The sequence below is a fragment of the Heptranchias perlo genome, chromosome 5 (genome assembly GCF_035084215.1).
Source record: "Heptranchias perlo isolate sHepPer1 chromosome 5, sHepPer1.hap1, whole genome shotgun sequence".
In the NCBI taxonomy this organism is placed as follows: Eukaryota; Metazoa; Chordata; class Chondrichthyes; order Hexanchiformes; family Hexanchidae; genus Heptranchias; species Heptranchias perlo.
This window is the reverse complement of record NC_090329.1, coordinates 69,202,306-69,224,795: the sequence shown is the minus strand read 5'-3', so window position 1 is coordinate 69,224,795 and position 22,490 is coordinate 69,202,306. Positions and strand designations below refer to the sequence as shown.

The 22,490-nt window shown below is 43.5% G+C and overlaps 1 protein-coding gene across 2 annotated transcripts in view; it reads right to left on the bottom strand.

The window, feature by feature from the left end:
- The window catches only part of ptprk (protein tyrosine phosphatase receptor type K), a 539,056-nt gene that overhangs the window by 450,905 nt on the left and 65,661 nt on the right, over window positions 1–22,490 (bottom strand). For both annotated transcript variants that reach the window (XM_067984566.1, XM_067984567.1), the window contains exon 2: window positions 884–1,006. In XM_067984566.1, the coding sequence (XP_067840667.1) occupies window positions 884–1,006 (123 nt within the window). The remainder of the gene's footprint in view (window positions 1–883; window positions 1,007–22,490) is intronic.

Below are 22,490 nucleotides of genomic sequence, written 5' to 3'. Positions count from 1 at the left end.
GTTGGAGACTGCTATAGTGCACCTCATTTAGTCATTCTGTCTCATATCTCCATACCCCCAAAGTATTCTTCTACATTGACACAGGTTGCCCTGAAATTCAGCTACTAAACAAATCTTTCTGTTGGATGAATTAATTAAAAACAAATGAATATTCTAGGTCACATTACAAGGTGCTAAATGTCACTCTTGGTAACTAGGCACACTGCAAATTCATTTAAAACATATTCAAGATGACCTGTTCTACCACTGCAAGATTAATTATTGTGCTATTAATTGTAAAGTGTCCTTTAATTGAACCTAAAATACCTTTAGTTCTTTTGCCGACTGTCCCCAAAGAAAGTCAATTCAGATGTTGACAAAAGGAAAAGATGACAAGGTTATTTGAGCAACAGCTCTTCAATGATTTGCTATGTCAGCTGAGTTACTATAACTTGGCAACAGTTCCATAAAAATAAAACTTGAGCTTCAATCTCCTTTTGACAATACGTTGCAAAGGAAATTGCTGTTATTTAGATGTTCTTCAACATTACAACCAAAATGATTGGCATTATCTAATCTTCCTTTGTTGCCCTTATCCTGCTTAAATACTTTCTTCAAAAAGCATAACTGTGCAACACATTTTATTTCTTCCATTCTGAACCTTTCCGTCAAATCAGATTAAAACCTGGTTAATGATGTCATTAAAAATAAATTCCTGAAATTCTTAGTAGGAAGATGACAGACATTCGGGTTCATGCATCTGCAATTATTTGCAAATATGACACTAATATTGAACAAATAGCACACATTTTCTATGATTTCTCTGCTACACAAAATTGAAGTCAACTCACACAATACTCAGTAGTAAAGCCCAAAGCTGTTGCACAAATTGTTCTTTTCTCACCTTGTGGTACATTGTGCTGCAAATGCAGCACATCTTCAGACCTGACATGCGTCCAATCAAAGTCATCTTCCTGATCTTGCTGATATTCACATGGTTCCAGGCCACCATCAAAAGTACAGCCTCCTGTAACAAAAAAAATCAAAAACATTCATTAAATGGCTAAAGGAAAAAAAGTCCCATTAATAGGTCTCTCTAAATTAAATTTCACCTTAAATTTTCCATTCGAAGTCTTCAGCAAAGTTTATGATTTGAACCTGCTACTTGAGTTGACACATCTAACTAGTTCTCATGCAATCACCTATCCATTCGCCAACTCCATTCATAAGATAATTACAGAAAAGGAAGGCCATTTGACCCAATCTTACTTCATCCATTCAGAAAGACTCTACAATTCCCCACAATGCTCCATCTAATCATTCTCCTCCACTACTTTGTATGGAAGTCAATTCCAAGCATTGTGTGAAGAAGTATTCCCTGATATCAATCTTAAATTTACCTTTTACCAGTTAGAGCCTGTGTTCCCTTGCCCTACTGTCACTTTACAGTAATATGCAGATTTAACTTCTCCATTCCCATTTAAGATCGCCTCCCAGACCCCATCTTTCCAGGCTGACATGTCCAAGTTTCTCCAGTATTTCCTCATATCTTACTCTTGATAAGGAATTTTCTATGCACAGCCTTGAGTGCTTAGACATCTTTTGTTTCTTGGCAAGCAGAACTGAACACAGTATCTCAAGTGTGGTCTGGTCAGTTTTATCACAACTTTTTCTGACTTATGTTTTGGCCATGTAATTCAACATTCTGTTGGCTTTGTTGATGGCATGTGCAACCAATGCAGTGCAGCAAAGTGTCACATCCAAGGTCTCTTCCAACTTCTTCCTTAGCTATTTCACTATTCATGCAGTGTTACCCACTTCACCTTTCTATGTGTAATACTTTCCACTTGTCAGCATTAAATTTCATTTACCATTGTTCTGCCATACACATATTTTGTCCACTTCCTTCTGTGATTTGAGCTGTCTCCTTTGATTCCACTTCCCCTCCTAGTTTGGTATCATCTGCAAATTTGCGTTGAGATTTTGAATTCAAGTCATTGATGTAAATTAGAAACAGCAGTGGTCCCAACACAGAGCCCAAGAGCATCCCACTCAGAAATTCCCACCCCTCTGATAGAACTCCTCTAAGAATCTTTTGTTTCCCATCCGTTAGCTAGTTTCTTATTAATTCCCCAAAATTCATTACAAATCCTTTACAACTGAGTTTAACAAGTAGAATTTCACGTGAAACGGTTTCAAATGCTTTTTGAAAGTCCAGTTACACCAGATCACAGGGTGTCTCAGTCACTTGGATTGTCACTTTCTCAGACCAAGAGATTTTAAATCAGGCAAGATCTTCCCCTGCTTTTTACTTCTCTTTGGCTGCTAAGGTCTGTTATGCTTTGCGAGCTTTTTGTTTCAATTTTTACCTGCCTTATTCCCCACGTTCTCTCTCTCTAATTTCTCTCATTTTGCTTCATATGGTCTCAGATTAGTATCACTTCAGCCATTTCATTATCTCCTGTTTTCTATTTAAGCACTGTATAGATGTGTGTGTGTTGGTTCCCCTCCCCTTTCTTAGGTTCCTTTTTAAATGCTGTTCATCGATAATTTTTTCCCCCAATTAATCTACAATAATTACTCAGATGAAGGGACAGTGTATTAATGGATCCAAGTTTGCTGACAATACAAAGCTAGGTGCAAAAGTAAGCTGTGAGAAGGACACAGAGTCTGCAAAGGGATATAAGACAGGTTAATTGAATGGGCAAGAAGGTGGCAGATGGAGTACAATGTGGGGAAACGTGAGGTTAGAATCATAGAAGTTTACAACATGGAAACAGGCCCTTCGGCCCAACATGTCCATGTCGCCCAGTTTATACCACTAAGCTAGTCCCAATTGCCTGCACTTGGCCCATATCCCTCTATACCCATCTTACCCATGTAACTGTCCAAATGCTTTTTAAAAGACAAAATTGTACCCGCCTCTACTACTGCCTCTGGCAGCTCGTTCCAGACACTCACCACCCTTTGAGTGAAAAAATTGCCCCTCTGGACCCTTTTGTATCTCTCCCCTCTCACCTTAAATCTATGCCCCCTCGTTATAGACTCCCCTACCTTTGGGAAAAGATTTTGACTATCTACCTTATCTATGCCCCTCATTATTTTATAGACTTCTATAAGATCACCCCTTAACCTCCTACTCTCCAGGGAAAAAAGTCCCAGTCTATCTAACCTCTCCCTATAAGTCAAACCATCAAGTCCCGGTAGCATCCTAGTAAATCTTTTCTGCACTCTTTCTAGTTTAATAATATCCTTTCTATAATAGGGTGACCAGAACTGTACACAGTCTTCCAAGTGTGGCCTTACTAATGTCTTGTACAACTTCAACAAGACATTCCAACTCCTGTATTCAATGTTCTGACCAATGAAACCAAGCATGCCGAATGCCTTCTTCACCACCCTATCCACCTGTGACTCCACTTTCAAGGAGCTATGAACCTATACTCCTAGATCTCTTTGTTCTATAACTCTCCCCAACGCCCTACCATTAACGGAGTAGGTCCTGGCCCGATTCGATCTACCAAAATGCATCACCTCACACTTATCTAAATTAAACTCCATCTGCCATTCATCGGCCCACTGGCCCAATTTATCAAGATCCCGTTGCAATCCTAGATAACCACCTTCACTGTCCACAATGCCACCAATCTTGGTGTCATCTGCAAACTTACTAACCATGCCTCCTAAATTCTCATCCAAATCATTAATATAAATAACAAATAACAGCGGACCCAGCACCGATCCCTGAGGCACACCGCTGGTCACAGGCCTCCAGTTTGAAAAACAACCCTCTACAACCACCCTCTGTCTTCTGTCGTCAAGCCAATTTTATATCCAATTGGCTACCTCACCTTGGATCCCATGAGATTTAACCTTATGTAACAACCTACCATGCGGTACCTTGTCAAAGGCTTTGCTAAAGTCCACGTAGACCACGTCTACTGCACAGCCCTCATCTATCTGCTTGGTTACCCCTTCAAAAAACTCAAATTCATGAGATATGATTTTCCTCTCGCAAAACCATGCTGACTGTTCCTAATCAGTCCCTGCCTCTCCAAATGCCCGTAGATCCTGGTTATTGACTTTGGTAGGAAGAATAGAAAAAACAGAATTTTTTTTAAAAACGATGAGAAACTATTAAATGTTGGTGTTCAGAAAGACTTGGGTGTCTTCATACAAGAAACACAAAATGTTACCATGCAGGTACAGCATGCAATTAGGAAAGCGAATGGAATGTTGGCCTTTATTGCAAGGGTTTTTTTTATTTGTTCATGGGATGTGGGAGTCGCGGGCAAAGCCAGCATTTATTGCCCATCCCTAACTGCCCTTGAGAAGGTGGTGGTGAGCCGCCATCTTGAACCGCTGTAGTCCGTGTGGTGACGGTTCTCCCACAGTGCTGTTAGGTAAGGAGTGCCAGGATTTTGACCCAGCGACGATGATGGAACTGCGATACATTTTCAAGTCGAGATGGTGTGTGGCTTGGAGGGGAACGTGCAGGTGGTGCTGTTGTTCCCATATGCTTGCTGCCCTTGCCCTTCTAGGTGGTAGAGGTCGCGGGTTTGGGAAGTGCTGTCGAAGAAGCCTTAGGGAGTTGCTGCAGTGCATCCTGTGGATGGTACACAATGCAGCCACTATGTGCCGGTGGTGAAGGGAGTGAATGTTTAGGGTGGTGGATGGGGTGCCAATCAAGCAGGCTGCTTTGTCCTGGATGGTGTCGAGCTTCAAGTGTTGTTGGAGCTGCACTCACCCAAGCAAGTGGAGAGTATTCCATCACACTCCTGACTTGTGCCTTGTAGATAGTGGAAAGGCTTTGGGGAGTCAGGAGGTGAGGCACTCGTCGCAGAATACCCAGCCTCTGACCTGCTCTTGTGGCCACGGTATTTACGTAGCTGGTCCAGTTAAGTTGCTGGTTAATGATGACCCCCAGGATGTGGAGGGTGGGGAATTCGGCAATGGTAATGCCATTGAATGTCAATGGGAGGTGGTTAGACTCTCTCTTGTTGGAAATTGTCATTGCTTGGCACTTGTCTGGCGCGAATGTTACTTGCCACTTATCAGCCCAAGCCTGGACGTTGTCCAGGTCTTGCTGCATACGGGCACGGACTGCTTCATTATTTGTTTCAGATTTCCTGCCTCTGCTGTTCTTTGCTTGTTTAACAAATCAGGTAATTTTCTTAAATTGTATAAACTTGTCTCTCCAGCAGAAAGTTAATTAGAAACAATCCAGAGAATACTACATCTCAAATGCTATTAATTCTTAGTTTGTATCTTTCCATGCTGAACTTTTATAATTATCAAATCTCACAGCTCAGCTTCAGTAACTTGTACCACAGACATAGCATATTTTTGGCAATAGAAGAACTCATAAGCCAGTGTTTAAAATGTAGCGCATAATATTGGTGTACTCCTAAACTCCTTGGTATAGATGGTAACTAAATCAGTGCAAACTGGTGGTTGTGCCTTGGTTTCATTATTTTGACTACACTACAACCTGGTGTCCAAACACTGATTTTGTATTTGATTACAATATACTGTGTTAAAAATTTGGAAGTTGAAAAGCACAATCTGTTTCAAAGCAGGAACTTACATGGAATTTATAATTGATAATGCAAACAGGAAGAAAACTTGAAGACTGTTGCTGTATCTTTCATGAAAAAGAAATTTCTGACCCCTTTGTTGCTATGTTGCCTTCTAATGAATCTCTTAGAATTTGCTGTGTGCAGTGCACTGCATGCAGGATCTCTAACTGATCGACACGTGACAGTTTATTTGATAATTTCACAGGTAATAATACTTCTTATTGCACTGTCAGTAGAACTGGCTCGAATTTGGTAAGTACACAGCCTATTTAGGACAAAAAAATCAATTCATTATAATTACCAAGCCATTAGATTAACTGGAGAGCGTGTTTTAAAATATAGCTCAGTGCACATATGCAAAATAAAATAATGACATCCATAATTGCCATCTGGTAATTCTTAATAGGCCAACAATAATAGATCTTTCATGGCAACGCTCACAAGTAGTCCAAGACCCAGAACGCAATTTGATGTTTCACCACAATCTTGCTGCAGTCTAAATGCAAAAGTGGTAACCCACCTATCACTATTACAAATTTACTGAAACAATATAAACTGCTTGAAGCTAAAAATACTACACACCATATTGATATTGAAAGACATGGTTCACAAGACATGTGCGTTTTAGGAGCAATTTATTTACAGAGTGGTGAGTATGTGGAACTTGCTGCCACATGGCATGGTTGAAGCAGATAGCATTAATGGATTTAAGGGGAGACTTGAAGCAGTCAGAAAGAAGAGCATAGACAATATGTGAAGAATTAATTCGGGTGGGAGAAAGTTTGTGAGGAATATGAGCACAGGCATAGACCAGTTGGACCGAATGGCCTGTTTCTTTGCTGTAGATTCTATCTAATTCAATTCTATGTACTTCTGTTTAATTCACTTCCATGTAATTCTATGTAATTCACCACCTGGCAATATGGCATGAATCTCAACTCTAACTCCACATGCCATTTTGTTTTTCATTTGATGTCATGATAACTAACTTTTTATTAAAAATTCAATATTTTATTTTAAATATAATTTTAAAAAATTTTCCCCACCCTTTTGACACTATCCCCAAGCTTTGGGGCCTCTTCTGCCATCCTGCTGAGCTAGAGTCTTGTCCCACTGGGTTCCTCCTTTGCTGACCTGGTTCTATTTTTCCCCACTGAGCTCACCCTCAGCCCAAAGCTTCTCGCACCTGCCCCAGCCTCTGTCCCATTCCCAGTCTCAGACCTATTCCAACTCGCTTCAACCGAGAGTTTCCAACTTCCCACCCCATTGGCAGCCCTTACTGGCTTCACCTCAACTTTTCCACTTTCCGACTGCCCACAAATCCCCAAGCTCTAAATACTTCCACACTCCTCGAATGCAGATTCCAACAGCTCTGACAGCCTGCTTCCTCCCCAAAATTTTGTTGAGTAACCAAGCTTTAAAAAAGGTCAGAGATGGTTAATGAGTACAACAGTAAAGGAATTGTGAGGGCCTCAGAGACATACAGAAGGAAGGAAGGAGATGGGAAAAGTGTGGTGGAGCACATGATGAAAAAAAGAGAGGAGTAAGGGAAAAAAAGGGGAAGGGGGAAAAGAGAAAAAGAGAAAGAGAAATTACATGGGGGAAAAAAAGACAAAAACATTTTTTTAAAATTTGTTCATGGGGTATGGGCAAAGCCAGCATTTATTGCCCATCCCTAATTGCCCTCTAGAAGGTGGTGGTGAGCAGTCTCCTTGAACCGCTGCAGTCCATGTGGTGAAGGTTCTCCCACAATGCTGTTGTTAGGTAGGGAGTTCCAGGATTTTGACCCAGCAACGATATATTTCCAAGTCGGGATGGTTTGTGACTTGGAGGGGAACGTGCAGGTGGTGTTGTTCCCATGTGCCTGCTGCCCTTGTCCTTCCAGGTGGTGGAGGTTGTAGGTTTGGGAGGTGCTGTCAAAGAAGCCTTGGCGATTTGCTGCAGAGCATCCTGTAGATGGTACACACTGCAGCCACAGTGCGCCGGTGGTGGAGGGAGTTAACGTTTAGGGTGGTGGATGAGGTGCCAATCAAGCGGGCTGCTTTGTCCTGGATGGTGTCGAGCTTCTTGTGTTGTTGGAGCTGCACTCATCCAGGCAAGTGGAGAGTATTCCATCACACTCCTGACTTGCCTTGTAGATGGTGGAAAGGCTTTGGGGAGTTAGCAGGTGAGTCACTCGCTGCAGAATACCCAGCCTCTGGCCTGCTCTTGAAGCCATAGTATTTATGTGGCTGGTCCAGTTAAGTTTCTGGTCAATGGTGACCCCCAGGATGTTGATGTTGGGGGATTCGGCGATAGTAATGTAGTTGAATGTCAAGGGGCAGTGGTTTAGTTTGGATTCCAGATCAGTTTCTGTAAATTGATTCCAATATTCGCACCACTAAATCCAGTTCCCTTTTCTCAACAGACTTGCTGATTCACAAGAAAATTGGAATTGTTTTAACTGTTCACCACAATAGCTTACATAAGAACTTTAGGAGGAGCATTAACAGTAGACAAATGCTTAGTTTGAACTCCGCAAATCCCTTCATGTTAATACTCAATTTGTGCACAAGATAAATCCAACAACTGGAGGAATTTTTCTTCAAGAGATCATCTGCTCCTTTTGCTTTTAAAATTCCTAAATTAACATTGTGCAGGAGTAAAGACAAGCATGATTAGTAGCTTCTGCTAAATATCTACCTCAAAAAGGAATTTCTCAAAGTTTTTGTGCAAGCTCATTTTTAATAAAAAAAACAAAATGGTCAGTCATAATGTGGACCAACAAGAGGTCCTAGGCAAAAGAAAGGATATGGAAACAGGTCAGTATGCTGCAGTTTTTCAACTTTTCCATCCAATTCAATCAGGATTTGTAAACTGCTTCAAATTAGAGAAATCTGACTAAACTAAATGCACAAGTATACTCAAGATCTTTTTCCAAGATGTCTGAGCACTTGAAAACTTAAGTGACCCATTAAAAACTAGGTGTTTTGATATCCTGCCTTTGATTGAGGGGCCTGCCAAAAATAAAGATATTTTATGCAAAGGAAGATCCAGCATAACTTCAGTTTCTAAGCAGGAAGGTCCAACCCGCTTGTACCATACTTGTCCAAAAATTAAACACACAAAGTGAGTCGATTGTGTTTGTTCCCAAGAGAATAAATATTTGTTTCTTCAACTGCACATAAGCAACCTGAACATAAAACTAGAGACAACAGCTATTCTAAAATTTATAACCAACAACTTGTTGGACATCTGAGGCATTGACCCAGTTTCTCTCTCTCTCTCTCCACAGGTGCTGCCTGGAATGCTGAGTTTTTTCAGCATTTTCAGAAAGGAAAGGGAGCTGTATCGGTTCTTGCCTGCGGTAGAGATTGCATCTTATAAAAGATAAATGATTTAACAGTTAACATAAGCATGGTCAATGTGGTCTCCTGGACTGGTTTTAATCACCTGAGGGAGTTGGGTTTTCTTGCCTCTCCCAGGAGATTACATGGCTGCAGGAGGGTAACAAGTGTCCAGTCATAGTGCGCCAGGCATCATGTGTGGGGCAGGCGTGATGGGCCAGCTGGTCGTTTCCTGCCAGTCATTCTTCTATGTTTATGTTTCTCGCAAGTCTAACCAAGTCGCCATCTCTTACCTTTGATGGCTCCACCCACTTCACTTTTCATCTATCGACATTCTTGGTTTTACTCTTTATTCCGACTTCAAGTGAGACTCCTATTATCTCCCCCAATGCCAAGCTGATCTGAAAGGAAATCCCTGCCTCTCATCTAGCCTCCAACTTCTCTTCCTCTTATCACCTTTCTCATCTCCATTTTAAATCAATATTACTTTAATCAGTGCTCCTCCAAATTTTCCTTTCTTGACTCAAGCTCAGAATTACATGTCCTTCAAAAGCAAGACAGTCTCCTATTCTAACATTCTTTCCTCGGGCCTCAAAACTGCAGAACTCCTTATTTTCCCTCAGTCTTCCCTTTCTCCTATAATATTCAACCTTATAAAACCGAAGTAGAGCATCACAAACTCACTATTTACTTCTATTTTTCTTTTAGAATTGAGAAACCAGGATTGAAGGCCAAGGCCATTTGTGCAGAACACCATCGAGGTTGAAAAGAATATTGAGAACTAGTACTTCAGAAGTTAAAAACATGTATTCATTATAGATTGATACCAACTGCAATAATGTGTGCCATGCCATAATGGTTTTATTTGCAATTATAGGGCCCATATCAGCACTCGTGAGAAGTCATTAAATGGACAAGTAAAACTCTCTTGCTCAAAATTAATTTTCTTTAGAGCCACTGCTACCATCTGATGCACTGAAGTAGTTACACAAAATAGATCTGTCTTAAACAGGACATTTAATGAACCTGGATCATGAGAAGCTTCATGGTTTAATTTTACTTCACATCCAACAGTAATGGTTACATTTCTTTCCAAGATTACAAAAGAAACATATTTTAAATGAAAATGTTAAAAACTGAATTCAGCTACTTTTGCTTTAGCTTTAAATACTCGAGATTGATGTGTGGTAACTTATAGTTTGCCCATGTGCAATTTACTGCAAGTGCCTTATTCAACAATACAGACAAGGCAAAATATTTCTAAGTCTGTAACTAGCTTTTGTAAGTGTACTGGTATATTGCTAACATTCCTCGGCTGGTTAGGCAGTACATTACATTACAAAGTTGTTTCCGAGTCATAAGCCTCAACTAGCATTTAGTTTGAAAAGTCAATCACAAGTTAGTGTGGTACTACAAAACAATTCAGATAATGCTTCTGCTCAAATGTTTTAGATGTTCAACATCGATTTACACAGATATAACACTTGACACAATATGTATTTCTCAGCTAAGAAAAGATACAAAGCCTCCCTTACCCCAGGCTTCTCCCGACAGTAGCCCACAAACTGCTCTCAAATTTTGGTTCCATCTCCCCTTAAGCCCTCTCAGAGCTCATTTTAAAAAAAATTTGTTCATGGGATGTGGGAGTCGCTGGCGAGGCCGGCATTTATTCCCCATCCCTAATTGCCCTCGAGAAGGTGGTGGTGAGCCGCCTTCTTGAAACGCTGCAGTCCATGTGGTGAAGGTTCTCCCACAGTGCTGTTAGGAAGGGAGTTCCAGGATTTTGACCCAGCGACGATGAAGGAACGGCGATATATTTCCAAGTCAGGGTGGTGTGTGACTTGGAACGTGCAGGTGGTGTTGTTCCCATGTGCTTGCTGCTCTCGTCCTTCTAGGTCGTAGAGGTCACAGGTTTGGGAGGTGCTGTCGAAGAAGCCTTGGCGAGTTGCTGCAGTGCATCCTGTGGATGGTACATACTGCAGCCACTGTGCGCTGGTGGTGAAGGGAGTGAATGTTTAGGGTGGTGGATGGGGTGCCAATCAAGCGGGCTGCTCTGTCCTGGATGGTGTCGAGCTTCTTGTGTTGTTGGAGCTGCACTCATCCAAGCAAGTGGAGAGTATTCCATCACACTCCTGACTTGTGCCATGTAGATGGTGGAAAGGCTTTGGGGAGTCAGGACGTGAGTCACTCGCCGCAGAATACCCAGCCTCTGACCTGCTCTTGAAGCCACAGTATTTATATGGCTGGTCCAGTTAAGTTTCTGGTCAATGGTGACCCCCAGGATGTTGGTGTCTCATCATGAGACACACCTCCTGCCCCTTTGACAACACGGTCACCAAACCAACCACCCAACATCCCATACTGGCCTCTATGCATGCCGACAATGTAAATGGTCCTGTTTTCCTTTCAAAACCACCATCTTTGCCCCTCCACTCCAAAAAAAACCACCCAAGACCCCTCTCTCCCTGCAAACTACCAGCCCATCTGCAATCTCTCTTTTCTTAAAGTCCTTGAATGTGTTGTCTCCTCCCAAGTCCGTGCCCATCTTTCCCACAACTCCAAATTTGACTCTCTCCAATCAGGCTACCGCCTCTGGCACAGCACCAAAACAGCCCAAAAGAAAATCACAAATGATATCCTCTGTGATTGTGACCATGGTGCATTAACCTCCTTGCCCTCCCTGCAGCCTTCGACATGGTCAATCACACCATCCTCCAATACCTCTTCTCCATTGTGCAGCTCAGTGGGACTACCCTTGCTTGGTTCCACTCTTACCTGTCTGATAAGAGTCATAAAATTTCCAGCAATAGCTTCTCTTTCCACCCCACTAACTCACGAGTCCTCCGCTTCTCATCTGCATACTGCCCTGCGGCAATATCATCTGCAGACTTGGCGACGGCTTCCATAAGCATACTGACGACACTCAGCTCCACCTCGATCAACCCATTCGCTGACTCAGTGTTGTCACACTACTAATCCTGGATGAGCCACAATTTCCTCCAGTTAAACACTGGGAAGATCAAAGCCATCATCTTCAGCCTCCGCCACAAACTCCATCTCCCTTGTCAGCCACTGTTTGCAACTTCAGTTTCCTATTTGATTATAAGCTGAGTTGACTTCTACCTCGAACATCAACTGTCTCCGTCCCTGCCTCAGCCCATCTGCTGCTGAAACCCTCATCCATGTCTTTGTCAACTATCAGAAGCTCTCCGAGCCAACCTACCATCCTCCACCTTCCGTAAATTTTAGCTCATCCAAAACTCTGCTGCCTGTGTCCTATCCCAAACCAAATTTCACTCACCTCTCACCCCTTTCTTCACTGACCTAAATTGGCTCCTGGTCCCCCAAAACCTCAAACTTAAAATTCTCATCTTTGGTGATTAAATCCCTTTGTGACCTTGTCCCTCCATATCTCTGCAACCTCCTCCAACCATAAAGCTCTCCGTCAACTCTTGGTTCCTCTGAGTCTGGCCTCTTGTGCATTTCCCCACCATTGGCAGCTGCGCCTTCAGCACCTAGACCCTGGCTGTGATCTGGAATTTCCTCCCTAAACCTAGTGTCTAGCCAATACCTCCTTTAAAATCCCCCATAAAACCCATTTCTTCAACCAAGCTTTCAGTCGCCCCTCCTAATATCTTCTTCTTTGGCTCAACTTTCATTTTTCCTTATGCCCCAGCGAAGTCCCTTGGGTGATTTTTTTCCCACACTAAATGCACTATTATAAATGCAAGTTGTTGTTGTCTCAAAAGTGACTTACTCCAATAAGTGCAGAAAAACAAATTCAATTTAAATAGGTTTGTTTTAAAAAAAGGATTTTGTTCACATATTAAATTACTACAAATGATTCAACTTATAGACAGCCGGTACATCCACACCACATGTTTAGAGTTATTTACGATAAACTTGTCGTGTGCAAATCAGGCTTCAAGGTCGAAAAAGACTTTGTAGTGAGGTGGAATCAGAAAACATCCTCCAGGGAGCCCCACTCTTCTTCGCCCCAGTGTCAGATAGGGCCTTCACTTCGGATTCAGGCATCATATATGTGTACTATAATTGTAGCATTGATGCAAAACATTTAAATTCCTCCACAGCATTGCTTCTATGTATCTTTATAACCTTTTCCAGCAGAACAACCACCACCCCACCCCACACCCCCCACCCAAATTCTTCATTACTTTGACTGTAGCTCTTCTGCAAACACTCCCTGCCATTTATCCCCACAATTGACAGCCATGGCCTCTGGAATTCCCTCGAAAATATTTGCCCCTCCACCTCCTTTTGGGCTTTCCTTAAAAGCCACTTTTTTGATCAAGTTTTTGGTCACCCATCCCAATATCTCTTTTTTTGGCACAGCATCTATTTTTCCTCCCCTTATGCCTCTGTGAAGGGACAATTTTCTACACAAAAAGATGCTATATAAATGCAAGTTGTAGGAGTGAAACTGCTTCACACCAAAAGCTAAAGTGTGAATGCACCCATTAATGCTTAATTAAAACCCACATTGCAGATAACAACGCTTATGAGGCAAATTGTTAAAACATGCAACTCTGTACAAACACTTCGCTCCATGACATCTAGAGATGGTTTCAAACATTCTGACAGGTTCTAACTGTTGCAATCTCAGTCCTTGACCAAAACAAACATACTACAATGGTGATTATAGCAGTATTAAAATTTATGAATTGCATAGTTTCAGTGAAAAGTCACAAAAGCATACTCAGTACTGTGACGAGTTTTTATCAGTAGCTAAAACACATAGTAAACAGCAAGTAAAACACATAGTAATGCAACATCCTAGACTTTTTAGGAACATTTGTATGAAAACAAAATTAATTTCCAGGACTCTCTGGATTTCATAGCAGTAAAAACAGGATGGATAAGTTTGGTTTTGTGAAGATATTCCAGGAAGTGATTTTTTTTGGTGACAAGTTAATAGATCAAACTTGTGATAGGAGTCTATTTTCCAGCCTATCAATATTTTACAAGTCTCAAACTTCTTGCAGTTAACCTTTACCTACTTTACAGTTTTAGTAAAATTCACAACTGTTAATAAACAGAATAAATGAATTAGATAAGTTAGGGAGCAGGAAGTTATAACGGGACACAGACAGATTAATTGAGTAGGTAAAACATTAATCCATGGAGTTCAATGTGAGGAAGTGTGAGTTCATTAACTTTGGATCAGAGAAAGTCAAATCAGAATATTTTCTTAATCATTGAAGGCGGCCATTCGGCCCATCGTGTCTGTGCCAGCCAAACAAGAGCTATCCAGCCTGGTCCCACTTTCCAGCTCTTGGTCCGTAGCCTTGTAGGTTATGTCACTTCAAGCGCATATCCAAGTACTTCTTAAATGTGATGAGGGTTTCTGCCTCTATCACCCTTTCAGGCAGCGAGTACCAGACCTCCACCATCCTCTGGGTGAAAAAATTTCTCTTCAGCTCCCCTCTAACCCTTTTACCAATTACTTTAAATCTATGCCCCCTGGTTATTGACCTCTCTGCTAAGGGAAATAGGTCCTCCCTATCCACTCTATCTAGGCCCCTCAATTTTATACACCTCAATTAAATCTCCCCTCAACCGCCTCTGTTCCAAAGAAAACAACCCCAGCCTCTCCAACCTTTGCTCGTAGCTAAAATTCTCCAATCCTAGTAAGATCCTCAGTCTACGACATTCTTCCTCACTTTCAACCACACAGCCAATTTTTGTAACATCTGCAAACTTCTTAATCATGCCCCCTATTTTAAGTCGAAATCATTGACATATACCACGAAAGGCAAAGGACCGAGTACTGAGCCCTGTGGAACCCCACTGGCAACAGCTTTCCAGTCACAAAAACACCCATCGACCATTACCCTTTGCTTCCTGCCACAGCCAATTTTGGATCCAACTTGCCACTTTCCTTTGGATCCCATGGGCGTTTACTTTTCTGACCAGTCTTCCATGTGGTACCTTATCAAAATCCATGCAGACTACATCAAACACACTACCCTCATCGACTCAATCTTCCTAGTTGCCTCCTCAAAAAATTCAATCAAGTTAGTCAGACACGACCCTCCCTTAACAAATCCATGCTGACTGTCCTTGATTAATCTGTGCTGTTCTAAATGACTATTCATACTCTCCCTCAGAATTGTTCCCAATAATTTGCCCCCCGAGATTAGGCTGACTGGCCTGTAATTACTCGATCTATCCTCCTCTCCCTTTTTAAACAACAACAGTACAATATTAACAGTCCTCCAGCACCACACCTGTAGCCAGGGAGGATTGGAAAATGAGGGTCAGAGCCTCTGCTATTTTCTCCCTTGCTTCTCTTAGCAGCCTGGGATACATTTCATCCAGGCCTAGTGATTTATCTACTTTCAAAGATGCTAAACCCCTTACTACTTCCTCTCACTAGGTTTATCCCATCCAATATTTCACACTCCTCCTCAACTACAATCTCTGCATCGTCCCTATCTTTTGTGAAGACAGACGCAAAATATTCATCAAGAACCATACCCACATCTTCCACCTCCACACACAGGTTACCTTTTTGGTCTCTAATAGGCCCTACTCTTTCCTTAGTTACCCTCTTTCTCTTTATGTATTTATAAAACATCTTTGGTTTTCCGTGATTTTACTTGCCAATAGTTTTTCATGCCATCGCTTTCCTAATTTCCTTTTTAATTTCACCCCTGCACTTTCTATACTCCTCTAGGCTTTCAGCAGTATTGAACTCTGTGTCTGATATGAGCTTTCCTTTTTTGCCTTATCCTACCTAGTATGCTCCTTGACATTCAGGGGGCTCCAGATTCGAGAGTCTCACCCTTTTTCCTTGAGAGAACATGTTTATTCTGAACCCCTTGAATCTTCCCCTTGAATGCCTCCCATTGCTCTGACACTGATTTAACCTCAAGTAGCTGCTTCCTGTCCACTTTTGCTAAATCACATCTCAGCTTAGTAAAATTGGCCTTTCCCCAATTGAGAACTTTTACTCCTGATCTATTTTTGTCATTTTCCAGAACTACACTAAATCTAACTGAATTATGATCACTACCACCAAAATGCTAACCAACTGATACCCCTTCCATCTGCCCATTTTCATTCCCTAAAACCAAGTCCAGAGCTGCCCCCTCTCTTGTTGGGCTGAATGTTGAGAGACATGGGACTGTGGAGGAGTAAAGAGATTTGAGTGACCATGTATGCAAATCACTTAAAACTAGTGCATGGGCACAAAAAAAATCAAAATGGCTAATGGAATGTTGGGCTTTATCTCAAGAGGGACGGAATACAAAATGCAGAAGTTATGCTTCAATACGACACAGCCTTGGTCAGACCCTATCTGGAGTATTGTGTTCACTTTTGGGCCCTGAACCTCTGGAAGGATAGACAGGCCTTGGAGGGGGTACAGTGAAGATTCACCAAAATGATAGCAGGGCTTGAAGGGTTAAATTATAATGACAGGCTGAGTTTAAACATTTGAGGCATGGTCTAATCATGGTCTTTAAAAGAATAAAGGGATTGATACAGTAGATACTATTTCCTCTGGTGGGGGAAATCAAAAACAATGGGGCATATAATTAAAATTAAAGCTATGCCATATAAGTGAAATTGTGAAGCACTTTTTCATACAAAAAGGTAGGGGAAATCTAGAATTCTTTCTCCAAAAGGGTGTGGATGTTGGGTCAATTGAAATTTTCAAGACTGGAATTGATAGATTTTTGTTAGGTAAGGGTACCAAGAGATATGGAGCAAAGGCAGGTAAATGGAGTTGATGTGCAGATCAGCCATGATCTAAATGAATGGCAGAGCAGGCGCAGGGTGCGAATAGCCTGTTCCTATGAACTTATACAGTGAAAGCTTCTGCAATTTTGGAACTTCAAAGACTTCACACAATTTCTGAATGTAATCACTCCCACCATATTTTGAAGGACACCAGATCAATAACATCATGTTAAATAAGGGAGGAAAAAGAAAGAGGGAAATATATAAGTTTAGTGCTGCATAAGTTATTCTGCAAGAAGAAGTGCCACATAACCAGACTTGAGAAACTGCAAACAACTGCAGTACATTGATTACTTAACTTTAACATACTCAAGCAGTTTGGTAAGATTGGGAGAACTGAATTACACAATAGCAGAAAGTGAAAATGTTCTGCTGATTTTGTTTTATATTGTGGAGATGCCGGTGATGGACTGGGGTTGACAATTGTAAACAATTTTACAACACCAAGTTATAGTCCAGCAATTTTATTTTAAATTCACAAGCTTTCGGAGGCTTCCTCCTTCCTCAGGTGAACGATGTCGAAATGAAATCCTCGAAATGAAATCGCATTTATAATTCACAGAACAATGCTTGGTGAGTACAGACAGTTTTTTCAACTGCCCGTTGCCAAGGCAATCAGTGTGCAGACAGACAGGTGTTACCTGCCAGGTCTCAGAATATACAAATCACCAAAAAAAACAAACAAAAAAAAAAGATAGAGAGGTAGAAACATAGAAAAGACAGCAACTGACCCGTTATATTAAAAACAGATAACATTTGTTCGCTGGTGGGGTAACGTGTAGCGTGACATGAACCCAAGATCCCGGTTGAGGCCGTCCTCAATGGTGCGGAACTTGGCTATCAATTTCTGCTCGACGATTTTGCGTTGTCGTGTCTCTCGAAGGCCGCCTTGGAGTACGCTTACCCGAAGGTCGGTGGATGAATGTCCATGACTGCTGAAGTGTTCCCCGACTGGGAGGGAACCCTCCTGTTTGGCGATTGTTGCGCGGTGTCCGTTCATCCGTTGTCGCAGCGTCTGCATGGTCTCGCCAATGTACCATGCTCCGGGGCATCCTTTCCTGCAACGTATGAGGTAGACAACGTTGGCCGAGTCACAGGAGTATGAACCATGCACCTGGTGGGTGGTGTCCCCTCGTGTGATGGTGGTATCTGTGTCGATGATCTGGCATGTCTTGCAGAGGTTACCGTGGCAGGGTTGTGTGGTGTTGTGGACGCTGTTCTCTTGAAAGCTAGGTAATTTGCTGCGAACGATTGTCTGTTTGAGGTTGGGTGGCTGTTTAAAGGCGAGTAGTGGAGGTGTGGGGATGGCCATAGCGAGGTGTTCGTCGTCATTGATGACATGTTGAAGGCTGCGGAGAACATGGCATAGTTTCTCCGCTCCGGGGAAGTACTGGACGACAAAGGGTACTCTGTTGGTTGCGTCCAGTGTTAGTCTCCTGAGGAGGTCTATGCGATTTTTTTTGCTGTGGCCCATCGGAACTGTCGATCGATGAGTCGAGCGTCATATCCCGTTATTACTAGGGCGTCTTTCAGCGTCTGTAGGTGTCCATCGCGTTCCTCCTCGTCTGAGCAGACCCTGTGTATTCGCAGGGCCTGTCCATAGGGGATGGCCTCTTTGACGTGGTTAGGGTGGAAGCTGGAAAAGTGGAGCATCGTGAGGTTGTCTGTGGGCTTGCGGTAGAGTGAGGTGCTGAGGTGCCCGTCTTTGATGGAGATTCGTGTGTCCAAGAAAGAAACTGATTCTGAGGAGTAGTCCATGGTGAGCTTGATGGTGGGATGGAACTTGTTGATGTTGTCGTGTAGTCTCTTTAGTGATTCCTTGCCGTGGGTCCATAGAACGAAAATGTCGTCGATGTATCTGGTGTAGAGTGTTGGTTGGAGGTCTTGTGCAGTGAAGAAGTCCTGCTCGAACTTGTGCATGAAAATGTTGGCGTATTGGGGTGCGAATTTGGTCCCCATGGCTGTTCCATGTGTTTGGGTAAAGAACTGGTTATCGAAGGTGAAGACATTGTGATCCAGGATGAAGCGGATGAGTTGTAGGATGGCGTCCGGAGATTGGCTGTTGTTGGTGTTGAGTATTGATGTTGTCGCAGCGATGCAGTCATCATGGGGGATACTGGTTTATAGTGCCGAGACGTCCATCGTGGTGAGAAGTGTTCCTGGTTCAACTGGTCCGTGGGTACTGAGTTTTTGTAGGAAGTCTGTAGTGTCGCGACAGAAGCTGGGGGTTCCCTGTACGATGGGTTTCAGGACGCCCTCGATGTATCCAGAGAGGTTCTCACACAGGGTTCCGTTTCCTGATACGATAGGACGTCCGGGTGTGTTAGCTTTGTGTATCTTTGGGAGGCAGTAGAAGTCTCCCACGCGGGGAGTACGTGGGATGAGAGTGCGTAGGATGCTTTGAAGGTCTGGATCGAAGGTCTTGATCAGTTTGTTGAGCTGGTGGGTGTGTTCTTTGGTCGGATCTGCGGGTAACCGTCTGTAGTGTTCCTGGTTGTCCAGTTGTCGGTATGCTTCTTTGCAATAGTCCGTTCTGTTCTGTATGACTATGGCTCCTCCTTTGTCCGCTGGTTTGATGACGATGTTGCGGTTGGTCTTGAGCGTTGATGGCGTTGCGTTGTGCTCGGGTGACATTCTGGACTGTCTTCTGAGTGCGGCTGATGAATCTGGCATGGACGCATTTCCTGACAGCTTGAGCATGAAAACCAAGAGCAGGAAGCTTGAGAAACTCGGCATCACCACCAGCATCGACCAAGCTTCCCCTGGTACCACGGTTGCAACCACAAGGAAGTCTATCGTCAATTTGTCCGACCACACCCTTCAACCAGACGAAATCGAAGTTCTCAGCAGAGGGCTCAATTTCTGCCCCACTACCAAAATGGACCCCACTAGTCTCGCGGCGGACACAGAGGAATTCATCAGGAGAATGAGGCTCCGGGAATTCTACCACAAACCCCAAGATTTCAGCAGCGAACCCAATGAGACAATCGACGATCCGGAACAGCAGACAGAGGGATCCGCGGTACAGCAACCGAAGAGGAAAGAGTCAAACTGGACTCCTCCGGAGGGTCGCTGCCCTCAGCTGGACATGTATGCTCAAGCTGTCAGGAAATGCGTCCATGCCAGATTCATCAGCCACACTCAGAAGACAGTCCAGAATGTCACCCGAGCACAACGCAACGCCATCAACGCTCTCAAGACCAACCGCAACATAGTCATCAAACCAGCGGACAAAGGAGGAGCCAGTCATACAGAACAGAACGGACTATTGCAAAGAAGCATACCGACAACTGGACAACCAGGAACACGACAGACGGTTACCCGCAGATCCGACCAAAGAACACAACCACCAGCTCAACAAACTGATCAAGACCTTCGATCCAGACCTTCAAAGCATCCTACGCACTCTCATCCCACGTACTCCCCGCGTGGGAGACTTCTACTGCCTCCCAAAGATACACAAAGCTAACACACCCGGACGTCCTATCGTATCAGGAAACGGAACCCTGTGTGAGAACCTCTCTGGATACATCGAGGGCGTCCTGAAACCCATCGTACAGGGAACCCCCAGCTTCTGTCGCGACACTATAGACATCCTACAAAAACTCAGTACCCACGGACCAGTTGAACCAGGAACACTTCTCACCACGATGGACGTCTCGGCACTATAAACCAGTATCCCCCACGATGACGGCATCGCTGCGACAACATCAATACTCAACACCAACAACAGCCAATCTCCGGACGCCATCCTACAACTCATCCGCTTCATCCTGGATCACAATGTCTTCACCTTCGATAACCAGTTCTTTACCCAAACACATGGAACAGCCATGGGGACCAAACTCGCACCCCAATACGCCAACATTTTCATGCACAAGTTCGAGCACGACTTCTTCACTGCACAAGACCTCCAACCAACACTCTACACCAGATACATCGACGACATTTTCGTTCTATGGACCCACGGCAAGGAATCACTAAAGAGACTACACGACAACATCAACAAGTTCCATCCCACCATCAAGCTCACCATGGACTACTCCTCAGAATCAGTTTCTTTCTTGGACACACGAATCTCCATCAAAGACGGGCACCTCAGCACCTCACTCTACCGCAAGCCCACAGACAACCTCACGATGCTCCACTTTTCCAGCTTCCACCCTAACCACGTCAAAGAGGCCATCCCCTATGGACAGGCCCTGCGAATACACAGGGTCTGCTCAGATGAGGAGGAACGCGATGGACACCTACAGACGCTGAAAGACGCCCTAGTAATAACGGGATATGACGCTCGACTCATCGATCGACAGTTCAGACGGGCCACAGCAAAAAATCGCATAGACCTCCTCAGGAAACTAACACGGGACGCAACCGAGTACCCTTTGTCGTCCAGTACTTCCCCGGAGCGGAGAAACTATGCCATGTTCTCCGCAGCCTTCAACATATCATCAATGACGACGAACACCTCGCTATGGCCATCCCCACACCTCCACTACTCGCCTTTAAACAGCCACCCAACCTCAAACAGACAATCGTTCGCAGCAAATTACCTAGCTTTCAAGAGAACAGCGTCCACGACACCACACAACCCTGCCACGGTAACCTCTGCAAGACATGCCAGATCATCGACACAGATACCACCATCACACGAGGGGACACCACCCACCAGGTGCATGGTTCATACTCCTGTGACTCGGCCAACGTTGTCTACCTCATACGTTGCAGGAAAGGATGCCCCGGAGCATGGTACATTGGCGAGACCATGCAGACGCTGCGACAACGGATGAACGGACACCGCGCAACAATCGCCAAACAGGAGGGTTCCCTCCCAGTCGGGGAACACTTCAGCAGTCATGGACATTCATCCACCGACCTTCGGGTAAGCGTACTCCAAGGCGGCCTTCGAGACACACGACAACGCAAAATCGTCGAGCAGAAATTGATAGCCAAGTTCCGCACCATTGAGGACGGCCTCAACCGGGATCTTGGGTTCATGTCACGCTACACGTTACCCCACCAGCGAACAAATGTTATCTGTTTTTAATATAACGGGTCAGTTGCTGTCTTTTCTATGTTTCTACCTCTCTATCTTTTTTTTTTGTTTGTTTTTTTTGGTGATTTGTATATTCTGAGACCTGGCAGGTAACACCTGTCTGTCTGCACACTGATTGCCTTGGCAACGGGCAGTTGAAAAAACTGTCTGTACTCACCAAGCATTGTTCTGTGAATTATAAATGCGATTTCATTTCGAGGATTTCATTTCGACATCGTTCACCTGAGGAAGGAGGAAGCCTCCGAAAGCTTGTGAATTTAAAATAAAATTGCTGGACTATAACTTGGTGTTGTAAAATTGTTTACAATTGTTTTATATTGTTAGGAACTTATAATTTGCTTTGCTATTGTTTGGTTATTATAAAAAGTACAATTTTCATGAGTACGGTGAACTGATAGTTCAAATCCCACCATAGCATGCTGTGGCACTGAATTCAATAAATCCAGTAATTTGTAAACGAGCTCTAAAATAAAAATGGTAGCAAAAGTTGCCATATTGTTTTAACTGGTTCAATAATGAATCCCAGCCCAGTCGAACCTTCCAAGTCCTCACCAACATCTTGGCGCTGGTGCCCAAGTTGGGAGAGCTGTCCCACGGACTGGTCAAGCAACAGCCTGAACCAGAGCCAAGTCTATCATGTGAGTTCAAGAAATAAGGCTGAAGTGTTTAAGCATTTTCAGCCAAAAAAGTGTCAACTGAACAATCTTCAGCCTCCTCCTTAGGTCTTCATCATCTTAGATGCCAATGTCCAGCCAATTCAGTTCACTCCACATGACAAAGAGCAAT